We start from the raw sequence: 18,278 nt of genomic DNA on the forward strand, positions 1-18,278 counted from the left end.
CTAGGCGCATATGCATGACCTGTGAGATCTTTCTCTAATTGGTGGTTGGTGTCCATCGATTACTTCAAGAATCCACTTGCCATGAGATACGTTATATTATAACTTTATACATACCACAACTTCACACCACCACAACTTCACACCACCACCATTCCGATCACCATTGCCACCTCTTCTCTTCTCTAACTCACTGTAATTACCCCCTCTCTCTCTTGTTGCTTTCGTTTTCTTTCCCCCTTCTCTCTCTGATTATCTTTCTGTCGTTCTCACTCTAGATCTCTCCCTCTTTCATTGTAGATCACTTTCCTTATTTTTCTCGTTGTAGACATATCTCTCTCGCAGTCTTTCTCTCTATTTCTCGCAGTCTCTATCTCTCCCTCAGCTTGTGTAGATCTCTATGTGGAAATCACAGAGTTCGTGGCCACAAAATGTCTTGTGGCCAAGAAACGTCTAGTAGCCACGAAATGGTTATCCCCACAAAACGTTGATGGCCACGAATGATTTGTAGCCACGAAATAGTCATGGCCACGAAATCCTCGAGGAGGGTCTGACCAAAAACCCTCATCGATGTTAGGTTTCGACGAAGGGAACACTTCCCTTTGTAGGAACAGTGCCTGTGTGAGATAGGGAGAGAAACAATGAAGAGATCGATAAAGAAATAGTGAGAAATTGAGACAGAAATAGTGAGAAATCAAGAGCCATAGATAGTGAGATAATAAGAGATAGACAATAAGGAATCGAGAGAGAGAATAAGAGATAGACAATAAGAGAAGAAGAACGAAAGAATAAGAGAATAAGAGAGATGGTGAGAGACCGTGGAGAGAGAGATAGAGAGAGAGGGAGAGAGATAAATAGGGAAAGCTATAGAATCTAGTAATGAACTCTTCAAGGTTATTAAATATATTAAATTACATGGATTAAGGGAAATTATTGATTTTAAAGTCTTCAAGATGAATTTCTCTGTGATGGTGTGGGAAGAAGTTCACGACTTGGGTGATCATGTACTTTTCTGTGGCGAAAAGACTACAGCATCTTGTTCATCTATGGACTTGGGTCTAACAAGGGGTTGTATCTATTACCCTCAAACGCGTAAAAATATCTTGTACAAATTTGACCTACTTTTGCAAAGAATTTCAGTTTCTTTATCATGCATAAATTTAACAGCGCCTTCGTATAGGCCGTCTTGGATGTCAATGCCTACAAATTTCAGGTAACTTTAAACAATAACACAGTGTTTGATGTATTAATCGACTTTGGGTTTACTTATATGCATTGTTTTACGAGTGATATGTTTGATTTAGTTGATCATAATATGATTTGTAAATTATATCTATTGAATAGTTAATAATCTTTTGGTGCACTTAAATCTTGTAGGGTTGCTGAGGGAAGCATAGAAACAAATATATTAGGCAACGCTAAAGTTGAAGAAAATGACGATAGTTATGATGAGGGCAGCAAGAGGAGCAATGGGGGAGAAATAAAACAGACAGGAGTTTGGGCTACTCTTAATGAAAATGTTATAGGCTTAATTGCTAGTTATCTCCACGCTGTAGATTACCTGCGTTTCCGTGCGGTTTGTGGAAAAAATCGATTAGCAATCCCTGAAGTAAAGTCGAGAATGTCATCTGCAGATATCTTGCATGCCACTGTACCTCCATGGTTGGTTTTCTCTAGAAAAAACGATACCATCTATAACTTTGTAGATCCAATGTGTAACAACAAAAGGTATCTCATGAACCTCTCGGAGTTTTTGTTAGATTCTACAATACGATTCTCAAAGGGTGGTTGGCTATTAATGTCAAAAGGAAAGAAATCCATATTCTTCTTCAATCCTTTCACGAGGGATATTATCCATCTTCCGCAGTTACCAGTTATACCCTTTAGCATGTTTGCTGGAATGTCATTCTCGTCCGTACCAACGTCTTCTGACTGTAAAGTTTTTATCTTCACAGTACATCGTCTGGATACAATTCATTGTGAACTCTTAATCACTTCACGAGGAGATGCTGCTTGGGTCGGGCGAAGCGTTCCTTCGACTGAGTTACACATGGAATTTGTTGGAGGGATTAATAATCCAGTTTTCTACAATGGGAACTTGTTTTGCATAGATCGTGATGGAACTTTAGGATTCTTTTCTGCGAAAGACTTTAGGTGGGAAGCACTTGAGGAGTCTCGAAGGCCATGTAGTTCTATATATGAGTGTTACTTGGTGGAGTGCGAAGGAAAGCTTTTATCAGTAGTTGTTGGTCATGCTGGAAACGGAGTTTGTGTTTTCAAACTGGATTGGGAAGAGAAGGTCTGGGTTGAAGTTAAAAGTTTGCACAAGAATATGCTGTTTATCAGCAGTACCTCATGTTTGTCAGTAATAGCTCCAGATACTTCCATGGAGAACAGAATATACTTCTCCAGATTCCACGACGAAAAGATTATATTTTTCTCCCTCGACACAGGTAAGTATCATTCTGTTGGGGGTCAACACTCTGCTCAGGATTTCACCAACTGCGATGAACAATTATATAGCAGTTGGATTGAACCTAGTTGGTCCAAGAATACAGTCGAGGAGCTAAATTGGCTTGATAAATTATCTGAACATGAGGTGAAAGATGGTGTTACTCTGGAAGAATGCTGAACCGAGCTTGAACATGAACTATCCATCTTGGCTTCTGTCAGAAGCACCTAACTTGGTTGGTAACGTTCAGTTAAGAATTCGAAGCTTCTTGTCAAAGCGGTAGCTTCGACCCACGTCTGCTAGGGCTAAAGTTTTTTGTGTTAAACCTAAGCGGTTAGATATTGGAATTAGAACTACTCAACTGGAGTGAAATTAATTATCTCTTTCTTTGTTTTTGGTTCTCGGTGTTCACAGCTTATAAATGATCTACCTGAAATTAATAAAGTTTTATATTTGTTTTCTATTGTGGGTGTTCTTGTTATTCTTCTATTGATATTATTCTTTCTGGGGATCTCATGTAACATTATGTTTCTACAGATGGTCAAGAAGATAGAGGTAAGAGGATAGTGATTGATGTGGTGTGGAGGAGGAATCCTGTACACATCTTTTTGTTCAATGTGGGGTGACAAGAGGAGTGTGGAACAAATTCTTAGTTAGTCTCAATATTGCTTGGACTTTTCCCGAGGCCATTGCTGACATTTTTCTGGCATGGAAAGGAATTAAAGGCAACAGCCACAAGAGAGCTATTGTGAATCTCATCCCTTTTGGGCTATTTGGTTAGGAAGGAACGAAATCATCTTTAGGGATAAGAAGCGATCCCTAGACTCTTCATACTTCGCGGCTAAATGTCTCATTTTCCAATGGAGTAGAAATCTTAAGTGGGCTTGCCCTCTTTCATTTACAGAATTGGTCGTAGGGTGGGATGCTTTCATCTTGAGTTTGTTACTCCTATAGTACTATAGGGGCAGATAGTTTTTGCCTGTTTCTTTTCTTGTGGGTTTTTTCTTCTTTAGTTTTCTCGCCCCTGCTTTGGGGGCTAGCTTTGTATTGATTTTCCCTCACTTTTAATATTAAATCATCTTATTCAAAAAAAAAATGACTATAAATGCAAGAGAGTCATCTCTGTTTTGAGACACTCAGAATTACGACTCAAAGTTTCTCCTTCTCGATTAGGGTTCCTTCCAAAACCAAATAGCTTCCACAAAATTTACTGATTCTCGGGCTGATTCACCGAAGATTTTATCTTCTGCATCTGTACTCGAACCTAAGGTCAACCCATGAAACAAAATCCAACTCAAGTCCAATAACATTTTGAAAATCTCTTTATTGTCGGAAAGCCGCCGCCTTCTTTGGTTCATTCATATTCAGTTTTCTTTGATGTGAAGTTTTATTGCCTAGATCTTTATGGAAGTTTAGGAGTTTACTCTCCAACAAACTCTAGTTGGGGTGTCTTTTATCAGCCCAAAACACCATGTCTATTTATCACTGTCACTTGGCGGAGTGAGGAGGAAAGCTTCTCTGAGTATTTGTTGGTTATTTTGGAAAGTTGGTTCGAGTTTTCAGATTAAGAGGAAGAGTGGGTCTGGGTTGAAGTTACAAGTTTGCAGAAGAATATGTTGTTTATTAGCAATACCTGATGTTTGTCAGCAATCGCTCTGGATGCTTCCACGAAGAACAATATATGCTTTCCACAACGAAGCGATTTTGTATTTCTCTCTCGATACGGGTATGTAACACTCCATTGAGGGGCAACCTTGTGCTGCTGCTCAAGATATCTAGTCTACTAAAGAACAATTATACTGCAGTTGGGTTGAAACCTGACTGGTCCAAGGCCACACTTGAAGAGCTCTCAGTTGGCTTGACAAATTGTGTTCCCATGCAGTCACCTTGAAAATGTACCTATCTTCTTGAAAAAGTAACCTTGGTTTAAAGGTCTGAAGACTGACCTCAAGGTAATTGAAGAAATTCAAAATGAGCCAGGCAAAAGCAAGGGATTTTAATGAATCCTCCTTGGATGCAGGTCAGTAGATGAGGTTGAAGCTTCACTGGCTTTCAGTGCACTACCCTTTGCCAAGCAAATGCAGATCGCAAAGCTAATTTCGGAAGGGGATTCAACAAGTGTCGTAGCACGACCTAATCGAGATTATGCTGTCATTGGACAAGCAGGAAAACTATCGGAAAAAAAACTGAATCTCTGATATATTCTTTTGATCTTTCATCCATTAAGGATGTAAATAGAAAAGCAAATGATTTGGCAGATAAGGCTGCTAAGAAATCTAGACAAAAAACAATGTCTCACAAGAATGGCATAACGTAAAGCCGAGCTTGATGATAAACTGCTCAAATATGTCTTTTGCAAGCAGCTTCTTTGGAAAAACAAAAAAAAACTTCTGCCGGAAACAGTGAACTTTATCTGTCTTGTTCATTTACTCTATTAGACTCTTTCATCATAATTTACATCTAACTTCCTTCATAGTTTGGAGGGCTCTAGAACAGAATATCAGGCAACACAGATATGGGCCTGCAAATTTTTGTAGCTTATGGATCCATGGGACATTGCCCACACTTTTAACTAGGACTTCCCAGACGCGTCTAGGACGTGTTTGGTCAAGTCCGAATTCATGGTGTCTCGGTCTGTAAGACCGAGACCCACTCGGATATCCTTGGGCGCGTCCAAGACGCGTCTAGGAAGCTTCCGGCACTCGTTTCGGTCACCAGGACCAGACGGTCTCGACCAGATTTTAGAAACTCCCACGTATTGAAAAGCTTCCTTTTTTTTTTAGTTTCCAAAAGCTATTGTTCTATAGATTTAGAAAACTTCTAAAAACCCAAATTTTTTGGTTTTAAACAACTTCTAAATTTGATAACAACAACTCTTTTCAAAAACCGAAATAGATCAAAATTGAACCTTTTTGAAATTTTTCCAAGAATCAACTTGAATAACTTTAAATCACATTCAGAACTAATCAAATTGATGCGTAAAATACTTTTAGACACAACTATCTATCTAAACAAGCATAGATTGGTCCGAAACATGGCAATAATTAGCAATATGCAAGAGGCTCCGACGCCACTGTTGAGTTATGGTGTCTCCTAGTTTGGCAGCGGAATCTCAGACATCTAATGTCTAACACTAGGATCCACAGGATCTCATGCATAAGCTAACGATTTTACCTAAGTTAACTACTTTGAAGATTACCTTAATCGTTAGTTTTCCCTCGAACCTTTCCAATCACTTTTGGGAAGACCAAGAGTTGCAATTGTAGCTCCTCTACTTGGGACACCGAGCAATCACCTTGATCTCTCACCTTGTTGTTAGCTAGAACTTCAATGGTGGTTAGATTGAAGAACACTTCTTATTTGACTAGATAGATAGTATTGGGAATTATCTCTCTTTCTTCTCTACTTGATGTTGTAGAGATTGAAAGCTTCTTGAGAATGTATCACACCTTATTCAACTCTTAAGAGACATTGTAGAACCCTCAGTTAGAGTAAAACCCTTTAGGTTTCTTAAAAGCCCTTTTGAATAAGATTTAGGGAATAGTCAAAAATAACAACTAGTTGTTATTTTCTCTTTCCCTCTCTCTTGGCCGAACATAGCATGCCCATCTTGGGCAGATCTGGCCGGCCCCTGTAGGGGCACACGGCGAGCATGGCCAGTTCTCTTTTGGGCCCAAAATCTCCCTCTTGGTGCCCGGCCCAAATTCCCTTTATTCGGGTTTTTTGTACTATCTTTGCCTAAACTTCTTTAGGCTTTTTGGGCATATTTATGGGTCTTACCCATGGTTATATGTCTCATCCCTCTAGTCATATCTTCCGATCACGTTGACACTCTGTGGTGTAACCCGTTCTAGGATCCAGACGAAGTTAGCCGCGAACCATTTCGCAGTCTGACGATCGTAGTTGATTTCTAGCTAAACACTACGACCCTAAATCATCCAGACTTGATGATCTTTTTCATCAATTGTCCTATCCGACAAGTTGCTCGCATTGCATCTTTAGCCGAAGGACATCTCCTTCACAGTGACCATTATAGTTAACCACAAGAGTTTTTTATGTAGATTTTGGCGGAAGCGTAAAACTAGAAACCTGGTCGTCAGACCCACTAATACTATGGCCGAGAGGCCCAAGAGGGAGATGTTCGCCATCAGTTTTACTTCCAAGCTCTGCCCTAGGCCTGACAGACAAAAAAAATCATAGCAAACAAAGCAACAATGTTAAGATAAGAAAAATCAGAATCTTTCTAAATCCATAACACACAAGTTAACCATTCTAGTTCTCTAACTATACAATAACATTGCAAATAAGTATTGTTCTCAAAAATAGGAGAAGACAATGCTCTCATTACAGAGTATGAACATTTGCAAAAATAAAGAAAAATATATGCTCTCTTACAGAACAACATCATTAACAACAATCAATTATGATATGGACTATCTCATACATAGCAACATCACTACCAAAAAAACTAAAAGAGAACATTGCAGGACGAGATGAAAACATCAATATGAAAGAAAACCCTAAACTCGAGACTGAAAATAACAAATATTGAGTGTATACAAAGAAATGACCCTCGCTCAAATGGTAAATAAACAAATAAAGAAGTTTGCTTAAGAGATACTTACAAACCTCGTAAGAATCAAACAAACCAAGATTACTCGACTGACCTAAAGGAAACAAAAACGGACATGAATATAGTGAAAGATGCTCAAAACCCCTTTGATTCGGCCCTGATTCAAGTTTGTAGATAAGAAATTGGTTTTAGGATTTCGTTCGTAGCTTTCGCTAAGAGAGAAGTCGAATGAGAAAAAGTAAAAGATGATGGTAGTTCCCGCCTTCAACTGGGTAGGTGATCAGTTGATGAGACAATTTTGAACGGAAGGATTCGATCTTGGTCGTCGAAAGTGTTAGCCTCCAGTGGTCGTCAGATTGTGGTGGGGTACTCTCTTCCGATAAGAAGCACGTGACTCGCACCCCACTACATAACGAACTTTTGACGTAAAAAAGGGCTTTGGGGGTTAACGCATGATAATATTTTTAGGGGTGTAGCCTAATAATATTGCTAAATAAGTGGGAAGGCGTTTACTAAAAAAAAAGGTTTCGAGTTTTGTATTGCAAAAATACAAGAAATAAGGTTGCATTTATAGCCGCCCTTTTTTACCTCTTGGGCCTCTCTTTCATAACCCCCATGGATTTGGGCGCAGGAAATTGGGTTGAAGACCTAAATTTCAATTTTTTTGGTTAAAAAGACAAGTTAAATTATTTTTTTGTTAAAAATCCAAATATTTGCGATTTGTTTGGTTAAAAAATCCAATAAAGGTGTTGCAAGACGTTGCAAAGATGTTGTAAGGTGTTGCAAGACGCTCCAAAGTTATTGCAAAACAGTAATAAAAGGTCAGCGCTTTGGGGAAAGCTAAATAGTTTCCGGGGTGTGAAGACTTGGTCAAAAATTAGTCAATTTTGTTTGACAATTTTATTTTGTAAGTTGTTAGAGGGAAATAAAAACCTCCACCTCACCTCCCTCCACCTCACCTCTCTCTCTCCACCTCACCTCTTCTCTCTCTCCTCCATCTCATCTCTTCTCTCTGCCACCTCATCTTCTTGCCACTTCATCATCTTCACCGGCAAAGGTCGCCGGCCAGCGACCTTCAAACATAAAAAAGTTTTTTTTTTTTTATTTCATCTCTCCTCTTTCTCTCTAAAAAAAAGTTTTTTTTTTCATCTCCTCTCTCTCTCTCTAAACTCCAGCAAAGGGGGTTTCCCTTCGCCGGAGTTTAGAGAGAGAGAGAGAGGAGATGAAATAAATAAATAAAAACTTTTTTTCCTTATTTTTTATGTTTGAAGGTCGCCGGCCGGAAAGTTTGCCGACCGGCGACCTTTGTCGGTGAAGATGATGAAGTGGCAAGAAGATGAGGTGCAGAGAGAAGAGATGAGATGGAGGAGAGAGAGAAGAGGTGAGGTGGTGACTGGTGAGAGAGAGGTGAGGTGGAAAATTTCTCCAGAATATTTTCAAAATTTTACATATTCCCTTTAAAATTTCACACCCCGAAAACTATTCAGCTTTCCCCAAAGCGCTTGTCGTAAGGCATTACAAAACTGTCGCAAGACGCTGCAAAGTTGTCGCAAATTAAAAAAGTGGTCAGAGCTGAAACCTAAAGAAAATGAGTAATGCTACTTGGAGCAAACTAAAAGTTAAATCTTTTAAGAAATTTTAACTAAATTAAAATCTTTTGAGCAAACCGTTTATTCCCACTCAAGAGGTTCGTCGTCTATCATATGTAATTTCAAAATTTTAGACTTTCTAAACAATGGGAGTCCCTATGGAATTAGGGTTTATGGTCGATTAGGAAGTTACTAAATTCAGATGATCCTACTGACGGGTATTACTAATTCAGAGTTCAACATGAAGAAGGAAAACCTTTTAATAATCTCAAACTCTTCCAATAAAAAGGTTAGACTTCTTCTCTTCTCCCTTGTATTTATTCATAAGTCAATACTCTCTGCTATACAATTACGTCTCTCTTTCTCACACACACACATCCATGGAAGAAAATTCAATAGTATCAGAAAATGGAAAGAGAACCTTACACCTTCAGCCACCACCTCCCATGGCGGCACCTTGGCTCGTCTACCCCACTGGTGAAGATGGAGAAGATCAAGATTTCGTTAATCTATGTGAACCCCACAACAAAATTTACAGAAAGTGTATACCAGAATTGAGTAGAACTTCTTATTGGCAATCTAATTCTCATCAAGGATGGTTTATTATACTTTTTAACAACCCAGATTATCATTACTTAAATTGGAAATATGGGGATTGTTTTTTATGGAATCCTGAGACTCTCGAAACAGTTGAGCTACCTAATATGCTTACATGGGTCGAACAGGAAAACTATATGGGATTCTATGGTTTTGTATTATCTTCAGCTCCAACTAATTCTGATTCCATGGTTTATTTCAACCTTTTTAAAAGTAACGATCTTATGTTTTGCTGTCCTGGAAGAGACACAAAATGGAGAACCCAGAAACTCCCTGTTGAGGATGATTATAATACGGGGTATCATAATATCTCTTCACATCTGATTTGTGTTGAAGGTAAGCTACACATTCCATACAACACTTTCCGCAAAAAATTTCACATCGTCGTGGAGAAAAAACTTGATCTTCATGATGATGATGATGATGATGGTGACAGTCTCTCTATAAAGCAGTTTGAAGTATGTGTTGAGAATGAATATTCAGCATTAAGAGGATATCATTTAGTTTATCCCCGCGTAAACTATATAGAATCTAGTAATGAACTCTTCGAGGTTATTAAATATGTTAAGATACCTGGATTTACAGACATTCTTGATTTTAAAGTCTTTAAGATGAATTTATCTGTGATGATGTGGGAAGAAGTTCATGACTTGGTTGATCACGTACTGTTTTTTGGCGGACAAACTACAGCTTCTTGTTCAGCTATGGATTTGGGTCTAACAAGGGGTTGTATCTATTATGCTCAAGATGGTAAAAATATCTTGTACAAATTTGACCCACTTTTGCAAAGAATTTCAGTTTCTTTATCATGCACAAATTTAACAAAGCCCGAGTATAGTCCGGATTGGATGTCAATGCCTACAAATTTCAGGTAACTTTGAACAATAACACAGTGTTTGATGTATAAATCGACTTTGGGTTTACTTACATGCATTGCTTTACGAGTGATATGTTTATTTGGTGTTAATATAATAATTGGTGCACATAAATCTTGTAGGGTCGCTGAGGGAAGCATAGAAACAAATATGTTAGGCAACGCGAAAGTTGAAGAAAACGACATTAATTGTGATGAGGGCAGCAAGAGAAGCAATGGGGGAGAAATAAAACAGACAGGAGCTTGGGATACTCTTAATGAAAATGATATAGGCTTAATTGCTAGTTATCTCCACGCTGTAGATTACCTGCGTTTCCGTACAGTTTGTAGAAAAAATCGATTAGCAGTCCCTGAAGTGAAGTCGAAAATGTCTTCTACAGATATCTTTCATGCCACTGTACCTCCATGGTTGGTTTTCTCTAGAAAAAACGATACCATTTATAACTTTATAGATCCAATGTGTAATAACAAAAGGTATCTCATGAACCTCTCAGAGTTTTTGTTAGATTCTACAATAAGATTCTCAAAGGGTGGTTGGCTATTAATGTCTAGAGGAGAGAAATGCATATTTTTCTTCAATCCTTTCACAAGGGATGTTATCCATCTTCCGGAGTTACCAAATTTACTTGGCATGTTTGCTGGAATGTCATTCTCGTCCGTACCTACGTCTTCTGACTGTAAAGTTTTTGTCTTTACCGCATTTCGTCTATCAGTAGATTCAATTCATGGTGAACTCTTCATCACTTCACGAGGAGATGCTGCTTGGGTCGAGCAATTCGTTCCTGCGGCTGGGTTAGGCATGGAATTTGTGCCAAGGACTAATAATCCAGTTTTCTGCAACGGGAACTTGTTTTGCCTAGATCATAATGGAACTTTAGGAATTTTTTCTCCCGAAAACTTGAGGTGGTATGCACATGGAAAGTCGCGAAGACCATGTAGTTCTATATACGAGTGTTACTTGGTGGAGTGCGAAGGAAAGCTTTTATCAGTAGTTGTTGGTCACGCTGGAAAGGGAGTTCGTGTTTTCAGACTCGATTGGGAAGAGAAGGTCTGGGTTGAAGTTGAAAGTTTACACAAGAATATGCTGTTTATCAGCAGTACCTCATGTTTGTCAGCAATAGCTCCAGATGCTTCCATGGAGAACAGAATATACTTCTCCAGATTCCACGACGAAAAGATTATATTTTTCTCCCTCGACACAGGTAAGTATCATTCTGTTGGGGGTCAACACTCTGCTCAGGATTTCACCAACTGCGATGAACAATTATATAGCAGTTGGATTGAACCTAGTTGGTCCAAGAACACAGTCGAGGAGCTCAATTGGCTAAATAAATTATCTGAACATGAGGTAGAAGATGGTGTTACTCTTGAAAAATGCTGAACCAAGCTTGAACATCAACTACCCATCTTGACTTCTATCAGAAGCACCGAATTTGATTGATAACATTCATTTGCTTCTATAAGATTCTCTCATTTTGATGGGAAATGGTTGAAGATATTATATTGCGGTCAAGAACTCGAAGCTTCTTGTCATGTCTAGTAGCTTCGACCCACGTCTGCTAGGCCTAAAGTTTTTTGTAGTAAACCTAAGGGTTAGATATTATTGGAATTGGAACTACTCAACTAGAGTGAAATTAATTATCTCTTTCTTTGTTTTTCATTCTCGGTGTTCTTATTATTCTTCTATTGATATTATTCTTTCTGGGGATTTCATGTAACATTACTGTTTGTACAGATGGTCAAGTAGATAGGGTAAGAGGATAATGATGGATGAGGTTGTTATCTCTGTTTCAATTGACTATAAATGCAAGAGTGTCATCTCTGTTTTGAGACACTCAGAATTACAACCCAAAGTTTCTCCCTCTCGATTTGGTTTCCCATCAAAACCAAATAGCTTCCACAAAACTTACTGATTCTCGGGCTGATTCACCGAAGATTTTATCTTCTGCATCTGTACTCGGACCTAAGGTCAACTCATGAAACAAAATCCAACTCAAGTCCAATAACATTTTGAAAATCTCTTTATTGTCGGAAAGCCACCGCCTTCTGTGCAGCGGAAAAAGGTTACCCATTATGTTCCTTCGTCTTTGGTTCATTCATATTCATTTATTCAGTTTGTTATGATGTGAAGTTGCATTGCCTAGATTTTTTGGAACTTTAGGAGTTTACTCTTCAACAAACTCTAGTTGGGGTGTCTTTTATCAGCCCAAAACACCATGTCTGTTCATCACTGTTCATTTACTCTGTGAGACTCTTTCAAGTTTCACCATGTCTGTTTATCACTGTTCATTTTGAAAAAACCTTCTGCCGGAAACAGTGAACTTTATCTGTCTTGTTCATTTACTCTATTAGACTCTTTCATCATAATTTACATTGCCCACACTTCTAACTAAGATCCACTGAAATCAGTACACAAGAAAGTGAAGGAAATTGAACCCAAAAGCTCATTTCTATTAAAAAAAATATATGAGACTACATAGTATAGCTATATTTGTCTTTCCTCAAACAAACCATGTGAACTAAATAACATTTCACCTGTAAATTTAGTTCTACATTCCCCCTGATACGACAGTTTCGGTAAACAAAAATATAGGCAGGAGTAGCACAAACTGGGTAGGTTGGACAACCCATGAAGAAATGCAGTTCTTTATTTATTAGATTAGGGCTCAAATTTCTTTGTGCTTATCACTTGTATTCTGAACTCTTTCATCTGTGTTGAGAGCATTGATTTGGTTAGCTTTGTCGACATCTAGAGGGCTTCCATTTTCGACAACTACTTGATCTTCACCATTTTCCCTATGATTCGCTTCTGTATCAGTGTCCGCTTTGGGAAGTTCCCTAGCAGGAGTAGGAGTTGGAGCTTGAGTCGGAACTGATGGTCAATAGTTGACTAACTCCATCAAATAAACTTTTCGAGTTGTGATCAAAGTCGCCCCACCAGGATAACATCGTCTAAAGCATGTGGCACAATGTGGATAGGCAACCTAAAGATTGAAAAATTCAGAATGAAATTTCCAAGCCAACAAGAGAAATGCAAAATATAGTTGCTAGTTGTCAATACGGGTACAGTGGATACATCTACTCGCCTATTCAACCTAGTTTCTCATTCATAATATAAAAAATAAAAATAGTTGTCCTTAAGTGAAAAGAGAGTGCAAAATTTGTCTTCAGGTCCGAAATGTTAATGAAGTTTCACCTCAAGAATTGCTCAGGAGAGAGAGAGAGAGAGAAAAAAAAAAAAAGTTGAGATTCGTTCGGTCTCAACATTCGAGTAGCATTATACAAGATTAGAGAATCCAAAACTGCTCGTAATCCCTCTATGACTTCCTGATCCAGCAGAACTTTTAAGCATAATGGAGCACAAGGTCACAAGATTAAAGAAGTTATACTGCAGTTGGGTTGAACCTAACTGGTCCAAGGGCACACTTGAAGAGCTCAATTGGCTTGACAAAGTAACCTATGTTCTTGAAAAAGTAACTTTGTCTGAAGGGACCACATGGTAATTTTTTTTTTGATGAGATGACCTCATGGTAATTTAAGAAATTCAAAATGAATAAGAACCTTATGGTGTTGGAGTTGTATTAAAAAACACTTGCCACCGATCGAGAATGCCCTAAGTTGGATACGAAAATGATATAAACATCTGTAGTGAACCAACTCATTGCTCCTTCAAAAACACTTTTTACTTGATTCTAACACTAGACCTTGGTCAGTTGGGTAAGACAAATTCAGGGGATTCTAATGGACCCATCCTCCTTGGATGCAGGTGTTATAAAATTTATCCTTAAATCATAATGTAATCATGCTACTAACCCGATTATGATCAAACAAAATATTATACATAAACTTATTAACATAACTCCATTAGACTCAAAGAGATGACGGAACATGAAAGCGGAAGCGTACCTTTTGGTTCATACCTTAATTGAGTTGATTGGCTTGATATGATCTTCCATTTGGTTCTTCTTCTCCTTAGAATTTCTCTTGTGATGAATGGACGTCATACAAATTAGAGAGCTTGAGAAGAAGCCCAAATGGAGACTATAACCCCTATTTATATAGACTTTTATTTCTAATTTGGCCCCTCATCAAATTAGAAATCACTTAATGGTCTCTACACGTTTATTCCACGACACTTTGATACCTTTGGTCAATATTTAACCGTATTAGATCACCATTTGACTTAACCATACTTTAAGATAGTCATACACACACCTTTACATATGTGAGCCCACATGTGTTGGATTTTTCCAACAATCTCCCACTTGGGTCACATATGTTATATGGAATACATCCTTATGAGCTCAAAATGCGCTATCATATATCAGCTATCCAAACACAATCTGGTCTATTAGTTGTGCTAGTATGGGATTAAAGGGACTTTCCTAACATTAAATCGTCACTAAATCCATCAGTAGTCACACATACCAACATAACCAAATGACATAGATTAATCATGGACGTGTAGCATGGAAATTACATGCAATGTGATCTTACCATGCCTATTTCCAACTAGTCTTTAGTGAGATCAACCTTAACATAATAGGATAGATTGTTAATTAGCTTTAATACTTTATTTCTGCAAAAAATACCAAAAACCAAAACATAGAGCAATGTTTGAATAACACCAACCCATATGTGTGCAAACTCCCACTAAACCTTATTATCATATAATGATATAGCACCAATGAGAACAATGTTCCCATTAAACACCTTTGGTGTTAATCCCTCAGTTAGTGGATCCACGATAATGGAGTTTGTTTTAATATGCTCTATCAGAAATCCACTCAGTGTCCTTTCTTTCACAACCAAAACTTTATGGCATAGCTCTCATTGTTGTTAATATGAAACAGATGCAAAATAATTGCCACAATATAACTTTAATGGTATTTTCATACCCTTAAAATGACATTTTTGGTGACAAAATACTGCAAACCTAATCCAAAGTTGGATGTACTATCAGTTGCTACAAATTCTACTACATGACAAAGAAGCTATGAGTATTTATTAATACTCTTCCTAACATAGCTCTTTCAGCAAATAGACGAATGTAGCCTTATACCGACTCTGCAATTATTTACATTCACTATGGTCAGAATCAAATGCTTTATGATCTCCCAGAGGATCCGACTTCTTGATGTGGGCACAAATTTCCTAATTCTTTGTAAATAGCAAAACTTATTTTGCCTGCTTTTAATAAATTGTATCATAATTAACTACAACACAAGCTAATACATATTACATATGCATTTTTTTAACTTTAATATCGCTTTAGAGCGCTGATTAAGACAAAATTTATCTATGTTGCCGACAAAGACGTCTCCTAGGTTAGTGTCTGCCAAACTATATATCTTACAAACTTTTTCTTTTGTAACTCTTGTAGGGTGATCTAAGAAAGCTCTTGGAGTGACTATGATATACTAATCCAAATCTCTCCTAGGTTAGATTTCTAAACTTTATGCAACATTTCCATTTTGATGATAAATCTAGAAATATTACTATACTCCCACTGAATCGTGATACTTACAATTTTCAACATCTATGTCAAAATCAAATGAGACTACACCTTGATGAAACTTGTAGTACCACTCACACGAAGCTTGCTTGAGCCCATAGATAGATTTATTTAATTTGCAGTCAGTTGATGGTCCAAGGCCACACTTGAAGAGCTCTTAGTTGGCTTGACAAATTGTCTTCCCATGCAGTCACTTTGAAAATGTACCTATATTCTTGAAAAAGTAACTTGGTTTAAAGGTCTGAGGACTGGCCTCATGGAAATTTAAGAAATTCAAAATGAACAGGGACCTCATGGCGTTGGAGTTGTATTAAAAAACTTGCCATCGATTGACAATGTTGGAAGTTGGACATGGAAATGATATAAACATATGGAGTGAACCAGCTCATTACTCCTTCAAAAACCTTAGACAGTTGAGTCAGGCAAAATCAGGGGATTTTAATGGATCCTCCTTGGATGCAGGTCAGTAGATGATGTTGAAGCTTCGTCAGCTTTCAGTGCACCACCATTTGCCAAGTAGATGTAGACCCCAGAGCTCATTTTGGGAGGGGATTCAACAAGTGTCATATACCATGATTGAATCGAAATTATCTCAAAGAAGATTCTATTTCTATAGTGTACTCTTGAGATATCTCTAATTGTCAACTCATCAATGTTTGAAATTGAACAAAATAGAGATCAAATCGTCATATATATTCAAAATAGCTAATTATTTCTTTACAAAAATAACCGTGCCACATAAAAGATACAAGTTTAGAACTGAGGGTACGTTTATAGGGCACATAAGCAATGATCTCTCTTAACGCCCCATGGATTGGTCTTTGGCATAGGAAGAGCATTGCTTAGTATAGGTAGTGCATTAGATAAGGAGATCATTGCTTTTAGTATAGGGATGGATACATCTTATTTGTTTGCAACATATCCCGAATTAATTGAGATAAAATAATCAGTCCTTCCCCTAAACTTTTACACGGTCAAAAAAAGATGGAAACCCTAACAACCTTGGCTTAGAAAGATAATGAAAATGTAAACAAATATCGCCAACATCAAATGAAATATGTTGTATTTTTTGTGATGAATGATTGAAAACGTAAAAGCAATTTCATCCGTTTTGGTAGAAATTGGGATTTTTTCACTCTAGCCAATTGAAAATCCTTTATGGGCTGGAACAAAAAAACGACCTAAAACCTTAAAAATGTTTGTCTAACTGTAGAGAGAATTTTTCTTTACCTGAGACATATATCTTCATTATATATGTCTTAGTTTAAGTCGATGCATGTCTTCGTTTGAGACGAAGGAATATTCTTTCTTGATGTTAGTTGCCTCTTACATTAATGGTGATTCCTCTCGTTCACGAGATCTTAAGACATTATTAAGATTTTGTATTTTTTTTTTGGAAAATCGACTACGATCAACGTTAGTCGTTACAAGGCATTGATACATCATGACGATGTGATGAGCACGATAACCGCCTAATTTAAAACCATAATGAAAAAGGCCTAAAGCCCGACAAATTAATTATACGATTTACTTTACATATTGCATAAATTACATGAGATAAATCTTGATGGCAAACTGCTTCCACCGAGACTCGAGCTTGCGACTTCATGGGCTTAAGAGGGGGTGTGAAGGAGATGTCCTTCGGCCAAAGATGCAATTCGAGCAATTTGTCAGATAGGACAATTGATGAAGAAGATCATCAAGTTCAGATGATTTAAGGGTCATAGTGTTTAGCTAGAAACCAACTTCGATCGTCGAATCACGAAGCAATTCGCGACTAACTTCGTCCGGATCATGCATCGGGTTACATCAAAGATTGTCAACTTGATCGGAAGATATGACTAGAGGGATGTGACGTATAACAATGGGTATGACCCATAGATAGTACAAAAGGCCTGTTGCACGTACCTAATTTTTGCTAAGTTTCAGACTAATCTATGCTTGTTTAGATAGATAGTTATGTCTAAAAGTGTTTAAGGCCTCAATTTGATTAGTTTTGAATATGATTTAAAGTTACTCAAGTTGATTTCAAAGTTGATAATTGAAAAAGGTTTCAAAAGATTCGATTTTGATTGATTTCGGTTTTGAAAAATTTCTCAAAAAAGTTGATGTTCATTTAATTTATTTGATTCTCCTGCAATAATTATATTTCTCTAGCATCTTATTGATTCTAACAAAATTTGTCTGGAATTATATTATGTTAACCAAATTTTTAGTATTTCTCTAGCATTTCTCTAGAAATATTTTTACAAAGTGAGTTTTTTTTTTGCATTAATATTTATGATTGGGCCTCCTTTCCTATTATCTCCCATATTTTGGGCCTTAGAATTACGGGCGCCCGAAAAAAAAAAATTTGGAGTTCCTTCCATTTTTCTTTTTTTATTTTTGTTTTTTCACAAATATGAAGTTACCGAGTCAACTCGGGTACTAGAAGGGCCACCATATATAACACAAAATTTCTCCTACGATTCCTTCTAGTCGAGCCTCTCGTTCTCACATTATACCTCGGGCAGTAGAAAGAATTACAATTCCCCTTCCTCTTAGGGATTCGTTGATAGTTAGAATAGAATCGTAGAGAATTTTTTTTTTGAGTTACACTAGAATTTCATTCATAAGTTGGAAATCAATCCAGAACATTAAATGGTTGAGAATTGTAACTCCTCTGAGTACAACATGAGAGT

The 18,278-nt window shown here is 37.4% G+C and overlaps 2 protein-coding genes across 2 annotated transcripts; both read left to right on the top strand.

The window, feature by feature from the left end:
* The first annotated feature begins 868 nt into the window (after positions 1-868).
* LOC147539203 (F-box/kelch-repeat protein At1g57790-like) lies at positions 869-2,910 on the top strand. Its single transcript, XM_086642095.1, has 2 exons — positions 869-1,210; positions 1,375-2,910. Exons 1-2 carry the CDS (start codon positions 951-953, stop codon positions 2,627-2,629), a joined length of 1,515 nt encoding a protein of 504 aa, XP_086498221.1. The 5' UTR covers positions 869-950; the 3' UTR covers positions 2,630-2,910.
* Positions 2,911-8,606: 5,696 nt separating this feature from the next.
* Positions 8,607-11,742, top strand: LOC147539204 (uncharacterized). The gene is made up of 2 exons (XM_086642096.1): positions 8,607-10,079; positions 10,206-11,742. Exons 1-2 carry the CDS (start codon positions 8,992-8,994, stop codon positions 11,461-11,463), a joined length of 2,346 nt encoding a protein of 781 aa, XP_086498222.1. The 5' UTR covers positions 8,607-8,991; the 3' UTR covers positions 11,464-11,742.
* The last annotated feature ends 6,536 nt before the right edge of the window (positions 11,743-18,278 follow it).

This window comes from Eschscholzia californica, unplaced genomic scaffold (genome assembly GCF_041429995.1).
Source record: "Eschscholzia californica isolate CP2 unplaced genomic scaffold, dmEscCali1.0.p SCAF_5, whole genome shotgun sequence".
Classification (NCBI taxonomy): Eukaryota; Viridiplantae; Streptophyta; class Magnoliopsida; order Ranunculales; family Papaveraceae; genus Eschscholzia; species Eschscholzia californica.

Excerpts from the sequence above, each read along its gene's own strand:
- LOC147539204 (XM_086642096.1), top strand. The coding sequence starts at position 8,992 with ATGGAAGAAAATTCAATAGTATCAGAAAATGGAAAGAGAACCTTACAC. Across the intron at positions 10,080-10,205 it reads TCAATGCCTACAAATTTCAG|GGTCGCTGAGGGAAGCATAG; the intron begins GTAACTTTGAAC and ends TAAATCTTGTAG.
- LOC147539203 (XM_086642095.1), top strand. The coding sequence starts at position 951 with ATGAATTTCTCTGTGATGGTGTGGGAAGAAGTTCACGACTTGGGTGAT. Across the intron at positions 1,211-1,374 it reads TCAATGCCTACAAATTTCAG|GGTTGCTGAGGGAAGCATAG; the intron begins GTAACTTTAAAC and ends TAAATCTTGTAG.